The 25,193-nt window shown below is 36.7% G+C and overlaps 1 protein-coding gene across 5 annotated transcripts in view; it reads right to left on the reverse strand.

Annotated features, from left to right (window-relative positions):
* The window catches only part of LOC145293143 (vacuolar protein sorting-associated protein 18 homolog), a 326,884-nt gene that overhangs the window by 241,944 nt on the left and 59,747 nt on the right, over positions 1-25,193 (reverse strand). For all 5 annotated transcript variants that reach the window (XM_080139563.1, XM_080139561.1, XM_080139559.1 and 2 more), the window contains exons 5-7: positions 5,498-5,649; positions 3,152-3,236; positions 2,025-2,104 (exon numbers count right to left, since the gene is read on the reverse strand). In XM_080139563.1, coding sequence (XP_079995689.1) covers positions 2,025-2,104; positions 3,152-3,236; positions 5,498-5,649 — 317 coding nt within the window. The remainder of the gene's footprint in view (positions 1-2,024; positions 2,105-3,151; positions 3,237-5,497; positions 5,650-25,193) is intronic.

Genomic DNA, 25,193 nt, shown 5'->3' on the forward strand with positions numbered 1-25,193 from the left:
TCCTGGTGTTGGCCAAGAAGGCCGGACCTTTTGCACCTGTGTACCCTGATTGCTTTGACCTGGTTGAGATTTTATAAACATCTGTCAATCTGAGCTGAGCTGAATTTGTGCTGACATTTTGAGATGAAAACAGCACTTAATTTTACTTGTCTCTTCCCAAGGATAATGAAATACAGATTGAAGACTTTTAAACGGATTTTTTATCATGGTGTCACAAAGCAAAATACCCTGAATTTTAATTTCTTCTTAAGACTCTTTAAGCTGAGTGTTAGTTAAATATGTAAAAATAATGGACATTTTATATTTAAAAGGAAAGTAACTCTTTACCTTTTATTATCGCCTTTGAGATAATATCCATTTGGGAAAACATGTATTTTGCAACAACTTCAATTAATACATTTTTATTATAAAGAATTCTTCAATTGTAAATATAAAATCCTGTAATGGATTTTGATCAAAATTTCAATAAGAATTAGTACCATTTTATTTTGGTTTTTTATCTTTGTAAAGGAACACAAACATGGTACAAAACACTTCTGTTAGAGGAATTAAGTTTACCTGTCCTGAAATGTGCAAACAAGTATGGAAAATGCCATTATGAAGCACCAACTACGTTGATCTGGCGATGTTGTCAGGATGAAGAGGGATTTATCACCCTCACTAGAATTTATACACTGAACCTGGCAATGACTGCATGGGATTACATTGAAAAGAAGGTACAAGAACCAAGTGAAAAATATTTTGAAATTAACATTGATGTGAGAAAGTGCTGCAAAGTCCTCCTTATTTGCTGTTAAAATAGTTTTAGAATTTGTCTAAAGAAAGAAGCTCAAATCCTACTTTGAGTTTCTAACCCATAGAAGGGCTTCTGATAGATACTACTACTTTAGGCCAGAGTGGTTGTAGCAACTGCTATGCCCAGCCAGAATAAATACCTAGCAGGAACATTTCACAGCGATCACCGCTTTGAATCACCCAGGCGCATAAAAAACGCATAGTAACATGACGTTGTGAAAAGGAACTATGTTACGCTCCCTCGCGTATGAATACAGTGAACAGGCTGGAATGCTCGAAAAAGCTTGTATATAAAGATTTGCCTGCCAAAATCAAATCAGTTTGTTTCTTCAATTTCACAAGTTCAATATGTGTTCGAGTAAACTCCATCTGCAGGAGACTCCTATCATGATTTTATGCGTGACGACCATGAACTTTAATTCCCAGCGTGGAAATTTACTACATCGAGCAAGGATTTAAATCTTCATTTAAACGATCTTATTTCGAACTACTGTTCTTGTATGAACACATGCATTTGCTTATATGATTTATGGAGCATTTCTCTTGAAACATAGCCACATAGACTTTAAGCCCTCATGCTGCATTCTTATAAAAAATAAATCAGTAATTTCAAGCCTCGTGCTATTCTCACAAAATCCTCACTTAATTAATCCTTAATTATGAGCATTCAACACAAGAAAACATTTATGTTGAAACAATTTAAATTAATATTCCTAACGCAAAAATGTTTATTTTATATTAATTCAACGATTTTGTGTCCTTTGACGAGTGCCATTATTTTCCGGATTTCATTTTTATTTCTTTATGTAAGGACGTGCATTGGTGAATCCTTTCTATTAATCAGTGATCCTGTTAAATTTACCTTTAATGGTCCTGTAAATACACTTCTACAATTGGTAACTCCAGACTTCAATGAAAATACCAATATGCAACCTCGGTCATATCAATTGATAAATCCCAATTATGGATTGGATCACACATTTTACAAGGTGACCCCACACTCTTAAATTCCCAAATATAGGTTTGTGTTAAACCTAGGATGGTTGGAGAAGAGAAGAGTGCTTGCTAAGTTCATTAAGGTTGTGGAATAAAAAAGGTAGGCAGAAAACATAGTAAAATAAGCGGAAAAATGCATTTTCTTTAGAAAATGCACAAAATAATGTATGTTTTTCTCTCACCAAGAATTAAAAAAACAATAAGCATTGTAAAGAATAATCAGTTCAACAAACCTTTGTGACATATCGTTCAACTGCCCGTCCAAAAATACGATTGTCATCTCCAGTTGAAAAATCAGTTTCAAAAATTAAACCTAAAAATACATGAAAAAGAAATCAAATCTGAATAATGTTTATATATGCTTTGTCAGTGGCAAAATGTGAAGTGAATGCAGAAGATTAAGGTTTTACAATAAATCAAAAGCAGCACATCATGAAACATTATAATGAGGGTAATATATATCAGTTCATAGTGGAACGATAAATTTGTCACCCTTTTATTGAAAAAAAATCAATTCAGGTAACTTGATTATGTAGTAGAGCTGACATCTATTCAATGTAGCTGTCTTCAGCCTCAATCATTATTTTGATACAGATCCGGAACTGGGAGCATGCCTTTTCCACAAGCACCTGCAGGAGCTATGCAAATACTCGGCGGATGGCGGCGATCAGGCTGGCTTTGGTGTTGATGATGTTCCCAACGTATGACCAAACAAAGTAGTCCAGCGGGTTCAGGTCGGGAGAGAAGGGTACAAAATCATAGCACTCTTTCTGAAGTCAAGCCTGGGTCTCTTTGGACTTATGGGCCGGTGCAAAGTCCTGTTGCCATATCCAGGGTCTGCCAGTGGCCACCTAATTGCACCAGGGGTGCACCACACTCTTCAGCACAACCGGGTACACCTTTGTCGTTCATAAATTGTTTCTATTGTTGCTAAACAATAGAAACAATATTGATTGTAACAGCTAATAAAATAAGCTGTGCATTTCAGTTTAACCATACTCTGTTGTAAAGTCCCAACTCACAACTGTCGTAAAAAACTCACTGACAGACACTCATCGGTCGATCATAAGGCTAACCTTTGTCATTTGTTTCTATTGTTGCTTAAAACTCCTCAGCTGTCCCATGGCACTCCAAAGCGTCATAAAACTATCTATTGTTTAGTTCTTTTGCTATGGTCATTCAATTTAAATCTACTCTTACCTTTCTTTGTCTATGTTAAGAACAAATTTCTGTCCATTGTCTATTAATAAATCTATTTCCTACTTTATTTTTCTTACTTCCTTAGCTGCAGGTCAGCTATAGTATCACAAAAGTGAAAATGCAACAAAATTGAGCAGCTCATTCATTTGCTGATATTTACCTTTGGAAGTTCCTAACAAGATGGCCCCTGTGGTATTATCATTTACATTTTGCCAGTTCCAGCCAATAGCATTGATAAGATGTCCCTAAAGGGAAAAAATAAAATTAAATAGAGGATACAAGTAGGATTAGACAATACAAAACATTTCTATTTCTTAAAGTGTTTTATTTAAAAAAAAAAAAAAAAAAAAAAAAAAAAAAAAAAAAAAAAATGAAGCATTTTGACTTGATTGACTAGCATAGATGGGGAGGATGCCGGTCATAAAATATGATATTTTAATTTGTCCAGATTTCATATATATTATTATAAAGCCGTGATTTCAAAAGTAAAAAAAAAGTATTTGGGTGCCATCAGCTAGAATCAAAACTGAAAGCAAAACTGTAGCATTAAAAGCTGATGATGTTACTACTGTACCAACGTGACATGCATATGAACTGATTGAAAATAAACTAAGATGTATGTACAATATGTATAACGATTTTTTCAATTTTGACCCCTTCCTGACTCCTTAAAAACTATTTTAACCAGCTAAAGACCCATAAAAAAATCCAATCACTTAAGGTCCCTAGCACCGCTCTGAGACTTTTAGTTTTGGAAGAGATAAAGTTTGAAAATAAGGAGACAGACAGTTTTATATATTAGATTTGTTTTCTTTAATTCCTAAGTAAATGTTTGCTATTTGATATCTCTTGCTAATGACAAACACATTGATACAAACACAATAGCTGGCACATAATTTAGATAATTTTACTATTGAATAGAATACAATATTTTACTACCTTTATATGGGATTCCTCTACAGATATCAAATTAATGTTTTACTTAACACTTTTAAATCCTTTTTGTAGTTAGAAGTTTATAGCATGTGCTAATATAGAAATCCTGAAAAGTTTAGCATAAGCCGTTCTTGAGATAAGAGCATGTTGCTATATTGGGATGCTGTCATGCTATCAACAAATCATTACAATAATGAATCAACTAATTCACATTTCAAAGAGGGAAATGAACTGTTTCAAATGAAAACGTGTACAGAAGTGTATACATGAAAGGGTTGAGAACATGCATTACATAAAAACATGAGAATCGATATGATGATGATTGTGTAATGTGAGTTTTAAAAATTGGTTTAGATCTGATGATCTCAGAAGAAGGTTAAATCTAAAGAGTATAGGGAGATGTGTGCAAATGGATGAGAGTTCCTGGCAGTAGATGTAGAACAGTTGCGGTAGCGGATTTAGCTCATAAGGAAGTGGGAGGAAGTGATAAAAAAGGACCCAAGTTGAGGAGGGATAAATCAAGACCTAGTCAGCACCAGGTTATTTTGGAAGTCAATTTCTTATATCAGCAAGTAAAACAGCCCTACAAAATGTGATGAAATTGATTTGCTTTCGTTGTTTTATGGCATATCCACCCTTTTTGGGTTATTTAATGCCGAATCTAGTAATTTGGGAAAGTTTATGCTTCAAGTACTTTACATTTTTGAACATTCATGATGATTGGTTGCTTTGGAAAATTGTTTTCGTTTAGATGTTGCAGAACATGAATAAATTTTGAAAAGAGAAAGGAAAAAAAAAAACAATATCTTTTGGTGCATTTCAGGTCAGTGAGTATCTTTGGATAATCTGATCTATTGCATCAGGTGATGAAGATGAAATGTAGAGTGAATATTTGGAAAATGGTTTTATAAAGACAAAACTGATTTAAAATGAATATGGATTAAATATTTAAAAATGGTTTCAAAGAGGAAAATAACTTATTTGATATTAATAGCTTTTTGCAAATGCCTGAAAATTTGGCTGATGAATCTCCATAAAAATCTCAAATTCCTGAAAATAATTACTATTTATAAAAATAAAAATATTTGAAACATTAATTCACATCAAGTTTCTGAATTAATTTATTACATGGAAACATCACTAGGTAAAACGACACTTTCACTATTATCTAATTCACACACATGAAAACAATTGATAAGGAAGAAATATCTGATTTACAAGAAACACTTTTTCTATTAAACCTATTGCAACATTTAAATGTTTAAATCACAAATCTATGACAAATTCTACAAAGACATATTTAAATGTAGAAAACTTGGTAAGAGATACAGATTTCTTAGTTTTAAACTATTAAGAATTCCAAAAGCACAAAAATTAAAAATTTGAAAATTATGACAATTGATTAAGATTTTTCACTTTCATATTCACAAGTGAATATGAAAGAAAAAAAAAACATTGCAACAATTACATTATTCTTTATTGATGAAGATAAACTTGTTTTATCAAAACCTTCTTTATACTAAAAATGCTATAAAAAGAAATTAGAAAAAGAAACTCATTCGAAACAAACCTTCAATTTACTGACAGATTTTGGTTTCTTAGAATTCCGAGACAAATAAAAAACTTCTGATGATTGTTCCATGCTTATAATTACATGACGCCCAGTTGGATCTTGGAAAAGTTTATAGATTTTGTCTTCAAGAGCCTTAGGAAGTTCAATTTCTGAAAAAGACAAGAATATGATCTAGATATTCCTAAAATTATCATATTTAACTTATTTAATTTATTGTATTACTTCAAAACTATTTTAGATTGAAATGATATTTTTAATTTGAATAGAAAAGCTTATAAAATAAGCTAATCAAATATACATTTTATGTAAAGAAACAAGAAAAAGATTTACATATAATTACTGGCAGACTAATCTGAAAAGACAAAAAACAATGGAAATGTGATGAATTTAACTAATAATAAAAAGAATGGTTAATGGAAAAGAGCTGATTTCATTGTTGCTCAGGATGTATCAAGTGGAAGTAAATTGAGAAGTGGAAGAAAAATTTTAAAAATCAGATCTTTTAGCAATTTTGTCATCGCACCCTTTGTTTGTTCAATTCACCTGTGACAATGATTGATCCTATAAGTCGTCACCTTGTTAGCATTCACTTACTTTCAAACCACACTCAACTCAACTTAAATGAAAAGGAAAATCTTTACTAAATGCAAGAGATATTTCAGTTTGATGTGCAGACCTTGTTTCCAATACCAAATTTGTAGCCACAATTAGTTGGCATTTTTTTTTAATTGATTTCATTTTAAAGAAATATCTGTTTAATCAACAACAGAACGTTAAACCAAAGCACTGAGTTCCTTCGATCTATTTTCAAAGATGTTAGTAGCAGACAAATGGCAGTGAAATCAAGATAAGTAAGTGAGTGTGCATGTAGAAAAGACATAAAACAATGCCTAACAACAACTTAGATGATGTGTTAGCGATTAGTAGTAAAAGCATATTTAAATAATTTTTTTTAAATGTTCAATTAGTAAAATATAAATGTTCATAAACAAAACAACAGGCAACCTGTCACAACCAAGTTAATCAGATTGCTTGTGCTGATCAATTTTCCAGATTATTTTTTGGGGCTTGGTTTCAACTTCCTAAAAGAATTCAATCGGTTTCAACTAAGAAAATCCAAATTAAGAGAAAGACACTGAATGAAGATTTGGGAGGAAATCATGCTTTGATGAAACAAAAGCCATACAACTTCCCTACCCCCATCATAAATCGTTTAAAGTGTTAACCTTCATGGTAAAATTAACATTTTCAGTTTTCAGAGAGAACTGTCATAAGAGGGAAAAGAAAAAAAGTCAGCAAATATTGTATAAAAATGTCAAATTGGCTGAAATAGTCATTAGCTTTTTTTATCCAGAAATCATACACGTCTACAATCTTAAAAAAAAAAAAAATGGAGGTCTTAATTATTTGCGCCAATCGCTGGGAGCAGGTCAAATTCAAATGTACTTAATGCCCTGGTTTCAAAAATCAGTCTTGCTAAAAGAAAAAAAACAAAAAAAACTTAATATTGTACTTGTACTGGCAACTGTCAAGATTACTATTACCTCATCACACAAAGCAACCAAATATTAAAACAAATGAAACTATAACAAACTAGCACCATTTTGTTTTTCCTTTCAAATTACTCACAAGACTCCAATTTATTTGTTTCTCATTACTAAACTTTACTTTGGTTGTTTTCTTATGGTGCGAATTGTTTTGTCATTCATTTGATACTAGATGGCAGCCTGGTGTTGCCTGGTCGTATCATATGCTAAAACATAATATTTTAATTTATGCAGATTGCGTATGTATTATTATAGAATAAATCCTCTATTGATTATTATATGTTCCGATTTACAATGCCTCCCCACCAGACAGAGTTAGACACCAGGGTCGTTTTTTTAACGTGGAGAAAAGGAACAAAAATTAAAAATTGTCTTTTTTTTTTTTTTTTTTTTTTTTTTTACATAGGCATCACATTATCAAGGCCAAGAGGCCACTCAGGGATAAGGGTTAAAGAGTGTACAGTAGAAATTGGACAATATAGTAATCATTAGTAATGAAAATTTGGTAAATTTGATAACTTATATGGAACGGCTCATCAAGAACTTATTTACGTTAGACTTGAACACAACCATATTGTAGTCAGCCGGAAAGCAGGAAAACGGAAGACAATTCCACAGGCGTGCAGTTCTAAGAAAGAAGCTTTGTTCATGGAATCTACGTTTAGGTTTAGGCACAGATAAAGAGTGGGGGGAATTATTGATAGTGTTTACAGCTAGACGAGTGTTTCTTGTGAAAGTTTGGCGAGGGGGGACCATAGATTGAAGCTCAGTTGAACACTTTCCATGAAAATAACGATACATCAGAGACAAACTCGCAACATCTCTTCTGTGAGATAGAGGTTGCAAGGAAGAGAAAAGGACATCTCCTACGAGGCTACGAAGTCTATTTTGAACTCTATCAAGGCAGGACAAGTCCTTTCTAGCAGCTCCTGCCCAGATGTGGCAACAGTATTCCATCCTTGGACGTACCTGGCTCTTATATAGATAGAGAATAGCATCAGCAGTGAGATATCTACCGGATCGATAGAAAGATCCCACCATTTTTCCAGCGGCCTTGGCAACAGATTTGATGTACGTGTTCCATTTAAGATCAGGAGTAATGGTGAGCCAATCATTTCAATTGATGCCAGATGTGGATCAGAATGTTGATGATGTAAAGAGAGAAGCTTGGTTTTAGATGCATTAAAAGTAACCAGCCACTCCTTACCCCATTGTACTACGTGCTCAAGATCAGAGGAGAGAGAATTGGAGAGAACTTGGTCGTTTACGGTCTTAGATGTGCTACCATAAATGGTAGTGTCGTCAGCATAAATGTCTACAAATGATGTAAGGATGTGATTTGGAAGATCATTAATGTAGATCAGGAAAAGAGTTGGGCCCAGGATGGACCCCTGAGGGACACCGGCATTAATACTGTGAGCTGATTTTTGCCCCTCAACTACTACTCTTATGAACCTATCAGAAAGAAATGATTTAATAATTGAGAAGACATTTCCAGCAATACCATAGCTAGAGATCTTATGAAGTAAACCTTTATGCCATACCCTATCAAAGGCCTTAGATATGTCAAGAGCAATTGCCCTAGAAAGGTTACCTCCGTCGAGAGATTTGCTAATCCTATGAGATATAACTGTAAGCACATCTGCTGTAGATCTAGCAGAACGGAAACCATATTGAGTGTCACTAAGAAGGTTATTTTTGTTGAGATGGTCAATTACTTCTGTATTTAACACAGATTCCAGCAACTTACTCATGACGCACAGGAGACTTATTGGTCTGTACTGAGAGGGGGATGAGCGATCACCTGAATTCTTAAATACAGGGCATACTGATGAAATTTTCCAGGGAGATGGGAAACTATTCTCCTTAAGACAACGTTTAAACAGTTTTGTAAGTATGGGCGCTAGTTCAGGTTGAAGTTTTTTGAGTACTATAATTGGAATACCGTCAGGGTCAGTTGCTTTACTGGAATCAAGGTTTTGGAGTTGAATTAATTCCTCTTTGGCAGTCATGAAATTCACAATGTCTTGCACAGATATTTCCTGATGTCTCAGTTGTGAAGGACTTCCCCTCCACTGACAGAGAACAAGAAATTGAAGTGCAGCCTCTGAAGAACAGATACTACACTTTGATCTTGGCACAAGAGTCACGTTATGAGGAATAATTTGCCCGATGGACTAATTCACAAAAAAATAATGAAAATATTGTTCATCAAATTCTGTGTTTGTTTATGTCAACTAATATTTGGGCTTGATGATGAATAGCCTGGAAAAAGTCACTTCTGATTAATATTTAGTTTTAAAATATGCAAACGAAGAAATGATTTCCAGCGATTTTAAATAGTTTCTCTTTTATCGTAAATTAAACTCATTAATAAGAAAAAATTAAAATAAAATGGTGCAAATAATTAAGTACATCCAGGCTTGAACAGGGGATCACTTGATCTGTAGTCGAATGCTCTACCACTGAGCTACATCTCCAGATTTATAAGAAATCAGTTTTTATTTTTTTTTAAAAGAAATGATTTGCTGAAATTTTATTATCTTCCTTGGCCGGTATAATGTAAGAATTATTCTTTTTTTATCTATAAGAGAGAAAAGATATTTTGAAAATCGGATTTTTTCGATTTTTGATACTTATCGGATGAATTTCTGTACAAAACATCTAAGAACACTGCCAGACATAAATTAACTGTGTGAAATTTACAAAAGATAAGCTCAGCCATGTCGGAACCTATAAAGAAGGAACACACACAAAAAAGTGACTTTTTTATATAATAGTAGTTTTTTAGTAGAGATTTGCAGTTTATGTTGCATACCTTTCAAAGTTCAAAAATCTTTTTTTGAGAGAGTTTCTTTTAATTTAATAAAAAATGCCTGGTGTGGATTAGTCTAAACAAATGATTTTTTATAAGTTAGAAAATGCTTGAATTCTTCCAGAATATTTTGGTAGGCACTTTCAATAGAATTTCTAAGAAATGATTTTAATTCTTTTTATTGTTGAGATATCTAATATTTTCTGTATTAAATTTGGATTCACAAGCTTTTGAAGTTTAGTATCTAAGGAAAAATTGTTTTTTACATTTATATTGGTTTATAATTATTTCTACTATTCTTTGTTTATTTAATATACATTTGGGTTTTTGTTCAAGTTTTTCTTCATTAGTTATCCAAAAGATATCGTTCTCATACATGAGTTGTTAGAAAAAAAAAAGTTCCTGTTTTTTTTTTTTAAACTCAAAAAGTTGAAGATCTACGAAGATGAGTAGTATCATTAAAACAACTTTTTATGCTCTAGAATATATTTTTCTACATAGTTATCACCATTCTCAATGCACTTCTGGCATAAATTCAATAACACATCTCTGCATCCATGACAGATTGCTTTCATAGAATCTCACATGGTCACCATCTGCAAGAGAGAGATAAAATTTTCAATTCATGCATAAGTTCAGTCATCATATCAATGCAGTTTGATCCATTACTTTTAGAATGACCCTTGTATTATGTTTTTGACTTTCCAACAGATTCTTTGTCTTTTGAAAGAAATCTAATTGGAATTGAATTCCTCTTTGGCATAAAATTCACAATGTCTTTGGCATGAAATTCACGTCTTGCATTTCCTGATGGTTCACAATTTTTTAGTTGAATACCATGATGGGAGATTCTGTCACAATTTCTTCATTACTCAGATTGTTCACAAACCCACCCGTGTGCCCGACACTGATAATCAGTATGCAAGTCTCTTAGACCTTTTTCTCACAACTTACTCTGAGTTCTGTTCATCTTCCGTTCCATCTCAACTGGGATCTTCTAACCACTCTGTTGTTTCATTTAAGATAAAAACTAAATATGATAAGTCCTCCGACATATCTCTCCATCATACAGAATGTCGATACTCTATGGCTGACTGGAATAGCTTTTGTACATTTATACCTCTGCCTTCTATGTTTGAAAAGAACATGTCCTCTATAGTATCAGACCTGATGGAATGGTTAATTGCAATTAATATAGACTGCTTCTTACCCTCAAAAAAATTCCAACAAAAACCTAACAGCCAGTTGTGGTTCTCTCTAGAATGTACTGCTGCCATTGTGCACAGAAATCACTATTTCCATTGGTTCCAATGTAATAGATGTACTGAGACTAAAGTCGCCTTCAGGACTGCCAGCAACCTCTGTGAAAGAGTAATAAAGAACGCAAGAGTTGTATGCTCAGTCGAAGTCTAAAGTAACTGAGCAGCAGCTTGGTTCCCACCAGTTTTAGCAAATAACAAACAGGGTCTTGTGTTACAGAGAGAGAGAGAGAGAGAGAGAGAGAGAGAGAGAGGTGAGTAAACGTGGAGGTAGACACGTTTACCAGAACCGAAGGTCAGCTGACCAGATTACGTATATGTGACGTGGTCAGGGTTGGCTAGATCTGTGAGATTTGATTTGGGCTTTGAAGAAGACGGACGGTTTTTCCGTTGTCTCCCCCTCTTAACTGGGGAGGGAGGAGACGAACGCTGACGTGTGTAGAAGAAGAACCCACACAAGCCGATTTCACTTCCACTTCTGCAGGACCTCTGGGGAAAGTGAAATAAAAACTATAAAACCCATTCATCGTCTTGGAGTGATAAATCTTCGTCAAACAGGTATCAAGTCTCCCTCCAGGATGAGAAATTTCCAGATGGTCCAACATCGAAGAAGCAGAGGTAGGTTCTGAAAATACATGTCACACACACGATTCCCTTTATGATAATCAAACACGCAACCATTTATATTAGAGACAATCATACGCACACGGAATCTTCTTATGTTATATAGAAAACGTAAATGGTGCCTTCAATGATAACCAATATATAACACTTGAACAGAAATGTGTCTACTCTTTGCAGCTAATTCTACCCTATGCGATCAGGGCAGTCTGAAAACACGCTATGTGATATACAAATATCTATGCCCTGTATTTAAAAATTCAGGTGATCAGTCATCTACCTCTCAATGCAAACCAATCAGCCTCCAGTGCGTTATAAGTTGCTGGAATCTGTGTTAAATAGAAAAGTACTCAACCACCTCAGCAAAAATAACCTCCTCAGTGACATGTGATATGGTTTCCATGCTGCATCTATAACAGATGTGCTAACAGTTATATTTCATAGGATTAGTGAATATGTTGACGGAGGCTTCCTTTCTAGGGTAATTGCTCTTTGTTTTTACATAGGAGTCACGACTTATTAAGGCCCTGAGGCTACTCGAGGATAAGTATTAATGGGTATGCGTTAGTCAATGGGATTATAGTGTAGTAATCATAAGTAGTGGAAATTTTGTGAATGTGAACTGGATTACTTAGAGGGACGGTTCATCAAGAATTTGTTTATGTTGGACTTGAAGATAATCAAATTGTAGTCAGCTGGAAAGCAGGCAAATGAAAGAGTACAACAAGTGTGCAGTTCTAAAAAAGAAGCTTTGTTCATGGAATCTACGTTTAGTTTAGGCACAGATAAAGAGTGGGGGAAATCATTGATAGTGGTTTTGGCTAGACGTGTTTTTCATGAAAGTTTAGCAAGGGAGGACCATAGATTGAAGCTCAGTCGAGCACTTGCCATGAAAATAACAATAAAGCAGGGACAGGCTTGCAACGTCTCTTCTGATAAGCTGCTTCTAGCAGCTCTTGCCTAGATGTGGCAACAGTACTCCATCATTGGCCATACCTGGCTTTTATATAGGTAGAGAATTGCATCAGGAGTGAGATATCTACTGGAGCGGTAGAAGGATCCTACCAATTTTTCAGCGACCTTGCCAACAAATTTTATGTACGTGTTCCATTTCAAATCAGGAGTAACGGTCAAGCCCAGAAGCTTGTCAAAATATGGAGCCTCCCCAAGACGAGAGCCATTCATTTCAATTGATGCTAGATAGGGATCAGAGCAATGATGATGTAAAGATAGGAGCTTGGTTTTAGATGTGTTAAAAGTAACCAGCCACAGATTTCCCCATTGTACCACATGTTCAAGATCAGAGGAGAGAGTCAGAGAGAACTTGGCCATTTACGGCCTTTGATGTGTTGCCATAGATGGTCGTGTCGTCAGCATAAATGTCAATGAATGATTTTAGGATGTTATTTGGAAGATCATTAATGTAGATCAAGAAGAGAGTTGGACCCCTGAGGGACTCCAGCATTAATACTGTGAGCTTCTAATTTCTGCCCATCAACCACTACTCTTATGAACCTATCAGAGAGAAATGATTTAACAATTGAGAAAACATTTCTAGCTATACCATATACCCAAGACACCCAGTTACAAAATCGGAGTTGTCTTGGTGTCACACCCTCCTAGAAGTAGACTTGCCCGCTTGCATGAGAGGCGAGAGCAGGCTACTTAAACAAGGCATTCACGGCAACGAGTGTACTTTCAAATATATGTCGTCTTGCCGACACTTTACATAGGCTCAGTTCGTTAAATCCAAAGTAGCTGAGCAGTGGCTTGGTTCCCACCAGTTTTGGCAAATAGCAAATAGGGCCCTGAACAGAACTGTGTGCTCTATCCCAATCATCATCGATGGACCTGAGGTAATCTCATTAGCATCAGACAAAGAAGTTTGCAGCTAATTCTACCCTATGTGACTAAGGCCGTCAACCCCACCTCCTTATTTCCGCCTGTATCAGAAAACATGCTATGCGACATACAAATATGTATGCATGATGTTGTCAAGCTAAACAAAAAACTTAATTCCAGTAAAGCAACTGGCCCTGATGGCATTCCAATTATAGTGCTGAAAAAGCTTCAACCAGGACTAGCTCCCATACTTACAAAGCTGTTTAAGGAGAATTGCTTCCCAGCACTCTGGAAAATCTCATCAGTGTGCCCTGTATTTAAGAATTCTGATGATCGGTCATCTTCCTCTCAGTACAGACCAATAAGTCTCCTGTGCATCATGAGTAAGTTGCTGGAATCTGTTAAATAAAGTAGTAGTCAACCACCTCAGCAAAAATAATCTTAGTAACATCCAAAATTGTTTCCATTCTGCTAGATGTACAGAAGATGTGCTAACGGTTATATCTCATAGAATTAGTAAACTCTTGACGGAGGCTTTCTTTCTAGGGCAATTACTCTTGACATATCAAAGGCCTTTCATTGGGTATGGCATAAAGGTCTACTTCACAAAATCTCCGTGCTATCAATAAGGATCATTTTAGCCGTTTTAACGGCCAATTCTGTTCTCCTGTTGTTTTGAGGGTAATATGCCCGTTTCCTTATGCCGCAATTATCTAGAAACCAGTTATATTTACTGGAGTCAAAATGGTGGTCTACCATCAGTCGCCAGTTTCTCCAGGATGCCATATGTGCAGAACCAGTTTTGTAGGGCGTCGCATGTGGCCTTGGCATCCCCGGACAACATCAGAGTGACTTCTACCCATCCGGTGTATATCTGCATATACTAGGTGGTTCTTCCCTCATAAATCGAAAGAGTTTTTCACTGTCTTCTGAAATGGTAACTCGGGAGGTTGAGGACGGCATTAGGGGTTCGCTAGGTTGTGATGGAGCCATTACGTTGCATACTTTGCACTGGGTCTGACGTTTGCCAACATTCCATTGATGCCCTGATGCACCGAATAGAGAGATTTCAGTACCTTCGCACATAATTTTCTGGGTATGAGGATTTTATTTTCCATTATCGTCACCCCTTCCAAGCAATATAACTCCTCTTTTATGAAAGAGGAGTTATATTGCTTGGAAGGGGTGCCAAAACTGGCGAATTGTCTCCGGCAGTTTGTATCGAAATTTAGGGAAACCACTTTGTATGAATTCGGCGAGGGTATGACATTCATCGTCAGTAGCAGCTGCTGCCACAATCCTGTTCCATGTTATTGCCCTTAATTTGGGGTCCTGCTCATAGATGGAGTTAAATGATGCTCTTATGGTTTGTGCAATCTCCTTTTCGTTTGCTTCATCCTGGCTTAACGCTACTGGGCATCTTGATATACAGTCTGGTACCGCATTGAGTTTGCCAGGGAGATGCTTTATTCAAAATTTATACATCAAGGACCGTTCTTTGAAGTTGAACAGTCTTAGGTTCTTTATGTCCTCCAGGGCTTTGTCTGAGAAGGTCTTCACCAAGGGCTTATGGTCCAGGGTGACGAACAGCTCTGCACATCCCAAAACGACCATGCAGCATGCTTCCAGTCTGTAGACTAATGCCAATGCCTCTCCTTCAACTGGTGCGTATCGGGACTCTACTTCATTGGTAAATTGGGAGCCGGCCAGGATTAATCTCCAGTGGTCTTCACCACACTTCGGTCCGGTTTCGGTTGCACAGTTGCAGTGCTTCTGGAAAAGAAAATATCCCAAGCCTGTCCTACTGAAGTCCGTCGACAAACAAGTTGGTCACTTCGAAAGTTCTTACACCGTTCTCGATCTCATCTGTGATTCTTTTTTTTTGACTCTTCGAAGATTCGATCGAGTATTCTGTCCCAGTAGAACTTTTGATTTTTTGTCTTCAGCAGCTCCCGGAACGGGGCCATTACTTTGGCCTGAGAAAAAGCATAGGTTACCTGGTTTACTATTCCAAACCAGGATCTCATGTCAGTTATATTTTTGGTGTTGGAAAATTTCGTATTGCTTCAGTCATTTTTTTGGTAGGTTTTATCCGATCTTCCGTTATCAAGAACCCAGCAAATTCCACCTCTTTTTCTGCAAAGTGAAATTTCTGGGTGTTGAATACGATACCATTTTTGCTGCAGTTATTTATGTAGTCCATAGTATGCCAAAATGATGTTTCAATAGAGTTGTCCCATAGTATTGTGTCGTCTATACATCTTGTGTTTCTGGGCATATCTACAGTTAGCAATACACATGGATGATAAAACACTTTGGATAATTACGGATTTTAAGGTGGTTCTGCTAAAATCATATTTTAAAAACCAAACCATCTGAAGTCCTCAAAATACCACCGTTTTGTTCGAAAATGAATATACTTTCAAATAAATTAATAAATAATAATGTACATTATATATTTTAAGAGTTTTAAGCAAATAAACTGCTAAAAATGTTAACATCATAAAACGGCATTTTCGGTAAGATTTTGTAAAATCACCCATTGACACCCACTGCTAAATAAATCAATCTTTTTATTATGTTAAAAATAAAAATGTAACCAGCTTTATCTTGTGGTACCAAGCAATTTAAAATCATGATACCAGGAAAAAAATTGTTCTATTTTTAAAAAGTATCTAAAAACGATCTGTGGAAGCAGCAGCAGCTTTAATATCGCTGATATTAATTACTGTAAACAAACTTTTTGTTTTGTTTTTTATTCCTGAATGAACTAAAAATTTAAAAAAATGTTCTTACATATTTAGTTGGAGCTCATATTATTAGAACATAATTAGCTTAACTAGAGCTCGGTTATCAGAATATATAATTTTGAAGCAATCCGGTGTTATTTTTGGTCAAATTTAAAAAATATAATTGAAAAACAAATATGTAACGTGTGCACTTTTATCCATTACCTTAGTTTTTAATGGTGAATTAAAGTGTTTTAGTGTTTTGTTTAAAAAAAAACAAACACACACACACAAGAAAAAAAAACACAAAAAAAAAACACACACAAAAAAAAAACACACACACACAAAAAAAAAAAAAAATGAAAATGTGAAATATGATTTTTTGGCTTCATGTGTGTGAGCAGTACCCCCCCCCCCCCAACACACACTCCCAATATATTTTTTTTGTCTTTTTTTTTTTACAATATTTTTCAGAAGATTATAATCGAATGGACACTAATCTACCCAATTATATATATAAAAAAAAATACAAAATCAATATTTAAATATTTGTAGGCAGTGTATGGCTTCAAGGTATTTATGAAAAAGGATTGGAGGTGGGAAAGGATGCCATAGAGGCCACAACAAAGAATACATGGTATGAACAACGTTGGGAGTGTGTAGATTCTGACTCCATATAATTAAAGACAGACGAATATTGAAGGTTGAGAACCAACTTTATTTACTACCAACAATTTGTATTAGGAGAGGCAAAGTGTTCGTAGGATGGAATGTGATTTAACAAAGGAGATGAATGTTCGTAAAATGTTTGTAGGTATGTATGAATTGACAAGGAATGAATGCTCGTAAAATGTAACTTTGGACGATGGAGAGGGTTAGAGTAGGCCGGTCATCCTGCTGTCGGTGATGCGTGTCCTGGCTTGTAACTGGAAAGCGAGTGACTTTTTCATCAGCAGCTAGCAGCCCAGCATCTTCATCTTCCTTTTCGTCCTCTCTTCTTTGATTTGTGTGAATTAGGCATTGTTTAGAATTGAAGGCGTTTGGCCCATAACATGAGAGCGTAGACGGCTTCAGTTCACTGGTGCCTTATTTCTTTTTCTTCTTCATCTCTTTAGGTCGGGTGGGAGAATCCGTCCGTGCGTTCACTGACGCAGCAGGGCGAATCTCCCTCTTTCCACCTTTTTGGTTCCCTTATTTTATAGTGGCACACCGGCTCCCAGTGACTGTGATATTTGAGGTGTTTATTTTAGGCGCGGAGCTCTGCTCTCAATAATTATTTTGTGGTTATCTTATTTTTTTCTTCCCAAGCGGAAGCGATGCGTGGAGCCATGTGCAAAAGATGATTTTTCATTTTGTCTCTCATGGTGGATGCGTTAACATCCGGTTCGCTGCTAATTCTCATCATGTTCTCATCATGTTCTCACAGTTTCTAGTTATGTTCCTATTTACTTGCCTCCCCACGAGGACAATTAGACACAAGGTCAGTTTTCAATGAGAGGAAAATCCAGCTTCCCAAAAAGAGTCAATCTGGATAGGAACAAACATAAAAATTGTCTCAGTCATGAAGGATTTCTCCTTCACTGACAGAGGACAGAAAAGGCAAAGTGTAGCATCAGAATACTACACTCTGATCTTGGTCCGAAGTCCAGGTAGAAAATAAATAAAAAAAACGTATAAAACTGGAAAGTTTAACAAAATAATGTGTCACTCAGACAAGAAATGTAATTGAAGATAAAAACCAAATTTATCAAAAATTTGTGAATGATTTGTTAGCGTTAGCAAAAATGTATTTTCATATTTAAATAAATGGGCAAAAAATACTTAAGTTTTCCAGACGTCATATTTTCTGTTAGTGACGTCACTTGTTTTAAATGAAATTTATTTTTGTCTATTTGTCGTAATTCTTGTTAAGTTTCACACTCCTTAAGAATTACAACAAACAAACAAAAATAAATTTCATATTTAAAAGTAATTTGATGTCCAAAATCTAAGGCATAAAGGTCAATAATTATGACCCACTAACTGTAAATATGGGGGTCAAACGCCACAAAAAAAAAAAAAAAAAACTCCTTTAATCCTACCTCTAACCCTAGGTACGAGTGGCAAGCCTCCTCCTAAAACCTTCTTTAGCCCTAACAATAACACAAAGTTTCTTGGTAAGCTACAATATAAGTGTCTAAAAAAAAAAAAAAAAAAATCCTTCCTTAAAGAAAAGTGCACCATTTATCACCCATAAAAAAATAAATTAGTCAACTGTCCTAAAATGCTACAATGGTCTCGAAATGGTGAATTATTTTACATTAAATTTATGTGAAACTAACCCCCACTCTAAATTCTAAAATTGTTTTTAATTTGTTTCTATCAAGTCTTCACACATAATTTTCCTTACCTTTATCATTAACCCAAAGTCAGAGTGGCAACCCCCCCACCCTCTCATAATTGCACAAAGACCCTCTTAAAACCACACAATCTTCTTTAGAAGAAGAAAAAAAAAGGCACACAGGATTTATCTCTGATAGAAAAAAAATAGTTAACTGCCCTAAAATGCTAGAATGGCTCAAAATGGGAAATCATTTTACATTAAATTCTAAAATAATACTTGTTTATCTTTCATTAAAGTTTTTCAAGGTATTCACAAGCAATTGCCTACAAAGGTAAAATCGCATATTTTGGAAAGATGGTCAGATAAGGTAGGAGGGTTAATGGAAGGTATTAATCTACAATAATACCAGAGAAATATTGCAATATATTCATTTTTAAACAGTCCTAGATTTCAAATTCAGTTATTTGTACATATAATGCATTACAATTCAGCTTTGAGTTCTTTAACTTCTTTTCTTTTAATGAATAAATGGCATTTCTAAGGAATTGCAGCATATTTATGTGCATTTACTGCAGATTATTTGGAAACTATTAATTTTTGGAGATTTTCAGTAGCATATTCTAATTCCTATTACAAAAATACACTTATAGGGTAAATTTCATTGCTTAACAAAGAAGCATTTTTACTGAAAAAGTAGTGTAAAAATGTGACAAAACGCATATGGTCTTAATAGGGAAAAATATCCAAACATGTGAGGCACAAAAATAGTCATAACTTCCTTAATTTTAATTGGAAGTTAAAAATCTAACTTTCTTATCGCCAGTCACTGTCGACCTGATCCATGAAACTACTGTTGCCGAATCGGATTTGATTTCAATTATTTTCAATCCCCACTTCAGGGCCAGATTGATTCTGTTGCAATATTTTGGACGAAGAACGGGGTATGATCTCACACAGTCGGACGATTCTATTTATAACCGATGCTGCTAGGAACTGACGAATCGAATTAATTCACGTTCTGCTACGAACCAATCAGAAACCAGAATTGCTCCATAAATATTAAACCTTTTCTGTAGCAATTTCACATGTTTTTTTTCCGTCTTGACACGGTAAGAATATTTTGCTCTGCAAACAAGTCACCTCTTAGGACTTGTGTGTAACAACGAACCATCGGAAACTGTTCTGTCTACTGCAAACCAGTCACCTCTCAAAACTTGTTTAGAAGAATGAATCATCGGAAACTGTTCTGAAATTAAACATGGCTTAGACTTCTAGAGATTCCTTTCATAGCGGCCTCCAGTTCGGCTCCGTTGATATGGGAATAGTCGTTTTTCTTTCTTAGCCACGCCGCATTTTCCACAGTTACACCTCCCATCTTTAATACAAAGCCCAATGCCACGTTGCTGGCATCACACCAAATCACCCCCGCGTCTCCGCCGCTGACGTACCATTCCCCCTTCACTGGGTCTTCTTTCGTAACTCTCGTGATGATTCCTTGTAGCATGTTCGTGATCTCTTTTGTCACACAGCCCTCCCAGCCATCAGTACCCGTTTGTCGTTTAATAAAGCTGCACGCTATCCTGAGCCAGCCGGCAATTGGATAGTGTCCCACCAGTCTCCCGCAGACCGAGAAGAGTTCTCGTTTTGTCAGGTCGGTTCCGATTTCGGGTATTGCATTCCCTTGTCTAAAGACAAGGCTTCCTTTGCCATCTCAGCATAGTTTCAACCCCAAAGCTGCTCCTCCATCCAGGGACTCTGCCGGTTTTGCAGTCAACCCATACCTCTCAACATGCCCTCTCACTTTCTCCGCTGTCACCCCTGCTTCCTCCACGAGAATGTCATCAATGTACGAACTAGTGGCCTTCTCCACTGTACAGTCTTTACTCATCACCGTCTTCAGCATGGCAGTCATAATTTTGGGGGCTGAGCTCATCCAAAGCCTAACATCATCAGGCAATACATCTTCCCCTTGTACCGGACCAATTGATGTTGCCAGAGTTTTTCATCTACATGGATCTGGAGATAAGCCGACTTCAGGTCGACAATCTTAGTGGCCCGCTCCATCCTCCTCCATTTCCTCATAACCTCTTCGCATACATCAACCCCCCCCTTTTTTTTTATTTTACTTTTGTTAGTTTGGAGAGCTCAAGGGGCTCCTTCCTGGGGCTAACACTTGATTCTATTATGATTTAAATTTATATCCGAGGGCTCTTTTAAGAATAGATACTGTTCCCTTTATGGCTGCTATCTGTATTTTCTTACAGCTTGGTTTTCCAGGGATTGTTTCTAAGTATTTCTAAAGGTTCTTTTTTATTAGGCCAGTTGCTCCCGTCACAACTGGTATAATGTTTATTTCTTTCAGAGACCATATTGTTTTTAGATAATTTTTTTTAGGTCCTGATATTTTGTTATCTTTTCCCCATTCTGCTCTATTTAGGCCAAAGTCGTTTGGAACTGTGACGTCGATAATGAGTGCAGTTCTTTCAGGCTTGTTCCATATAACAATATCTGGTTTGATGGCCTTGTCTTTTATGTATCTGCCCGTCTGTATGTCTTTATCGTAGAACACTGTTACTTTTCCGTTTGATGCTATCGGTGGTGGATCATGTTCTCAGATGTTCGACGACCTATCTAGTTGCATCTCTCCACAGAGCTTCCAGTGTAGGTATCTACATACTTTGTTGTGGTGGGCAGTGTAATAACCATCGGCTAGAAGGATCTTGCATCCAGACATTAGGTGGCTTGGGCTTTCAACAGCTGAGTGACAGAACTGGCATTGGTCGGATTTTTGTAGACCAGCCATTTTCTTAAATCCTTGGTCTTGTGCAGCTATAATTAATCGTTCTTCATCAAATGGAAATTGGTCACTTTTAAGCCATTGTACTGAAACCTACTTGTTAATGTAGTTCTGGTTCAGTTCTTCCATGAACCTGCCTGCTCTGCTCTCTTATGTTGTTGCCATCCTTCTAATCTTGTTTTCAGTTCCCTTTTTGTATACTCCTCTCTCTTCTTTCAGGTGATCAGGGTTGCTGGGTTGTCATATTCTTCTATTGTGCTATCCAGTGTGTTACCACGGAAATTGTCGCCAAGCTTTATAGTTGACGTCTGCTGAGGGAGACATTTGGTGTGGTGTTCATTCACCATTTTTATTTGGGGTCAGAAGAACATTTGATGTATTGGCCTATGCTTACTATTGAAGCTCGGTATGCGTGGTTAATTTCAGTGAGGCCTAAACCACCTTCTCTCCATGGTAAGTACAGCCTGTCCATGCACTGATGTTCGTAAATGACTTTATGAAGAGCCAGCATTTTCCGATTTTTTATGTTAAGGTTATTGATGCAGGTTTTGTGGCCAATTGATTATGCCAAATCCATAAAAGACAATAGGTATTGCCAATTGATTGATGGCAGTAATTTTGTCTTTTGGTGACAGTTCTGATGAGAGAATTTTTTTAAGTCACTTGAAGTATTCTCCCTGCACTTTTTCTCTCATCTTTCCATGTTCAAGTGTCTCATTCTTCTCTACTCCAAAGTATTTATAGACAGCATCTTCTTCAAGGTCTTCAATAGAGCCATTGTCAAGATTAAGATGTTCTGATGATGTCTTTCTTCCTTTCTTTATGGTGCACTTAGCGCATTTGTCGAATCCAAACTCCATGCAGATGTCCTCTGTATAATTTTTAACAATGTCTATCAAGGAGATCAGTTGTTTCTCGGATTCTACATAGAGTTTCAAGTCGTCCATAAAGAGTAGATGATTTACTCTTTTATTTTCCTCGTTCTTTCTGCCCATGCTGAGATTGTATCCCGCATTGGATCATTTAAGTAGCTTACTTAGTGGATCCATTGTGAGACAGAAAAGGAGCGGTGAGAGGCTGTCTCCCTGGAATATTCCTTGCTTGATCTTTATGTTTGGGTTCTGTATCCTTCCTTCCATGTGCTGTAGCGTAATTGATGTGCATCATCTGGCCATTTGTTTTTGAAGGAATGATGTAATATCAGTGTGCACATTGTACAGCTCCAAACAGCGAAGTATTCAAGAATGAGGTATACTGTCAAAGACCTTTTTGTAATCAATCCAGGCCATTGACAGACTTCTTTGTCTTCTAATATGGTTCTGTTTACAAGGAGTTGGTCTTTTGTGCCAAGCTTTTTCCTCGTACACCCCCTCTGCTCACTTTTGAGGTAGTCACCAGCAATCAGATGGTTGTATGTTGCATCAGCGATTATCCCTGTTAGGAGCTTGTAGGTTGTTGTGAGGCAGCAGATTGGTCTATATTTGCTAGCCATGTGGGTGTCCTCATTTTTGGGAATAAGTGATGTACTGCCACTCAGGCGGCTCTTCATCTCCACTTTATTTTATTGAACGCCTTGGCATAATAATGAAGTGCGCTCAGTTTTTTCAGCCAGAAATTTGGTTTTTGGTCTATTCCTGGGGTCTTGAAATTACTGCATTGAGCTATCTTCCTGCAGACAATCTCCTTGGTAATTTTTAGAGCTGGCATCTTTTCTTTCTCCTTGTTCTCCTCTTTGATGGTATTTATTCAGTTGTTTTCTTTATGTACTTTAGTGTCCTCATAGAGTGGCCTCTAGAAGTTTTCAACTTCTTGTGTTGGTGGGGAGCTCACCTTTATTTCTTCATTAACGAGGCTCCTATAGACAATTCTTGGGTTTGTTGCAAAAAGTTTATTTATCCTTTTTGCTTCAAAGTTTTTGCTTTTATTTTTTATGTGCGGAAGCACTTGATGGCAGGTCTCCCCTCCTGTCGCCTAGCCGTCTATCTCTCGTCATTCAAGTGAGGCCTTGTGCACATATTTCCTCTCACAGCTGCAGCCACGATTGGGCCTTTGACATTCTTGACTAGGACTCTGGCGCGGACCAAGAGATCATCCACTTCAATAGTATTGATCTCAGTGATTCTCTGCATGTTCACGGAGAGACATTTCTTCTGGGAAGCCGTTCACTAGGTATAGCTTTACCGTCATCTCCAGCCAATCCTGCCAGTCTCCTGATCTCTGCAGAAAAGAACTCAACAGACTCACCAGTCCACCTCAAACTTGCAAGCTTCCCGAGTGCTTCAAATGGACTCTTAGCGAAAGCCAATTCCAGTCTTTGCTCCACTGAGGCAAGGTCTCCCTTATCTTCATCGCGCATCTGCTGGTAAATTGTGAGGGCTTCCCCCTCTAAGTATAGCGGCAACAGGGTAACCGCGTCTTCGATTTTTTGCAACCTTACCACCATCTTTAATTTTTCCAGCCATTTAATTAGGTCACCCTCAACATCTGAGTATTCAGTCTCCAGTTAGCCATGTTAATCTACTTGACAGGCCAAAATAGCTTCTAAGGTTACGATCAGGATTCGGTTCTGGGGTTCGGGAAGGAGTGAGTCACTTGCTCGACAACAGCTCGTTTCTGCCCTCTTCTTTTCCAATCGGCCACACCTCGCCTCTCGCCACCAATATCACACCGCACAATCTTAACGTCAGCAACACGAAATACTTTTCAAGAGATGTTCACAACTCTTTTCTTTTTCTGTCTTGCAGGGAATTTTTCTTGGTTTTTACATTCTCCTATCAAAAAAAAAAAAAAAAAATGAAAGAGACAAAATAAAAAAAAATTTGCTTCTCTCATCATGCTCTGCCTTCCCAAGATGCCCTTTGGGTATATAAATGAGCTAGCCATCCTTTCCTTCTTTCCCAACGAGCGATGCAGATACGCCCGGTACATCGTATACTACTTTTTTTGTTTGTTTTTGTTTCTAACCATAACCTAGCCTTTAACGGTACCTTTTTTTTTTTTTTTAATTCCCTTTCGCATATACCCCACACGCTGTTGGCTCCGTCAACCCACACATCTCCTTGAATCTATTCCAGAACTCAATGAATATCGCTCAGTCATCATCACTTGAGTTTGGTTCTATGGTAGGTCTGTCGAGTCTCCTTGTAGGTAGCTTGCTGGACTGTCCTCCATCTCTTCGCAGTAGCTCAAGGATCCGTTGCAGTAATGTCTGCTGTGTTTGTTCATTCACATTCCAACGTTGTTTGTAGCAGATTTCCTATATCAGCGCCGCCATGTAAAGTATCGGCAAGATGATGTATATTTGGAAGCACACTCGTTGTGAATGTCTTGTTTAAGTAGCCTGCTCTCGCCTCTCATGCGAGTCTACTTCTAAGGGGGGGGGGGTGTAACACCAAGGCAACTCCGGTCTTGTAACTGGGCATCTTGAGTTCGATTCCACTTCTACAGCATACAACTCTCACATTCTTTATTACTCTTTTACAGTGGTTGCTGGCAGTACTGAAAGTGGCATTAATCTCAGTACATCTATTGCATTGGAAGCAATGTTGATATATCAAAGGCCTTTAATAGGGTATGACAAAGATCTACTTCACAAAATCTCCAGCTACGGTATAACTGGAAATGTCTTCTCATTTATTAAATCATTTCTCTCTGATAGGTTCATAAGAGTAGTGGTTGATGGGCAAAAATTAGAAGCTCACAATATTAATGCTGGAGTCCCTCTGGGGTCCATCCTGGGCCCAACTCTCTTCCTGATTTA

The sequence above is a fragment of the Euprymna scolopes genome, chromosome 14, assembly GCF_053919585.1.
Source record: "Euprymna scolopes isolate OS-2025 chromosome 14, ASM5391958v1, whole genome shotgun sequence".
Lineage (NCBI taxonomy): Eukaryota > Metazoa > Mollusca > Cephalopoda > Sepiida > Sepiolidae > Euprymna > Euprymna scolopes.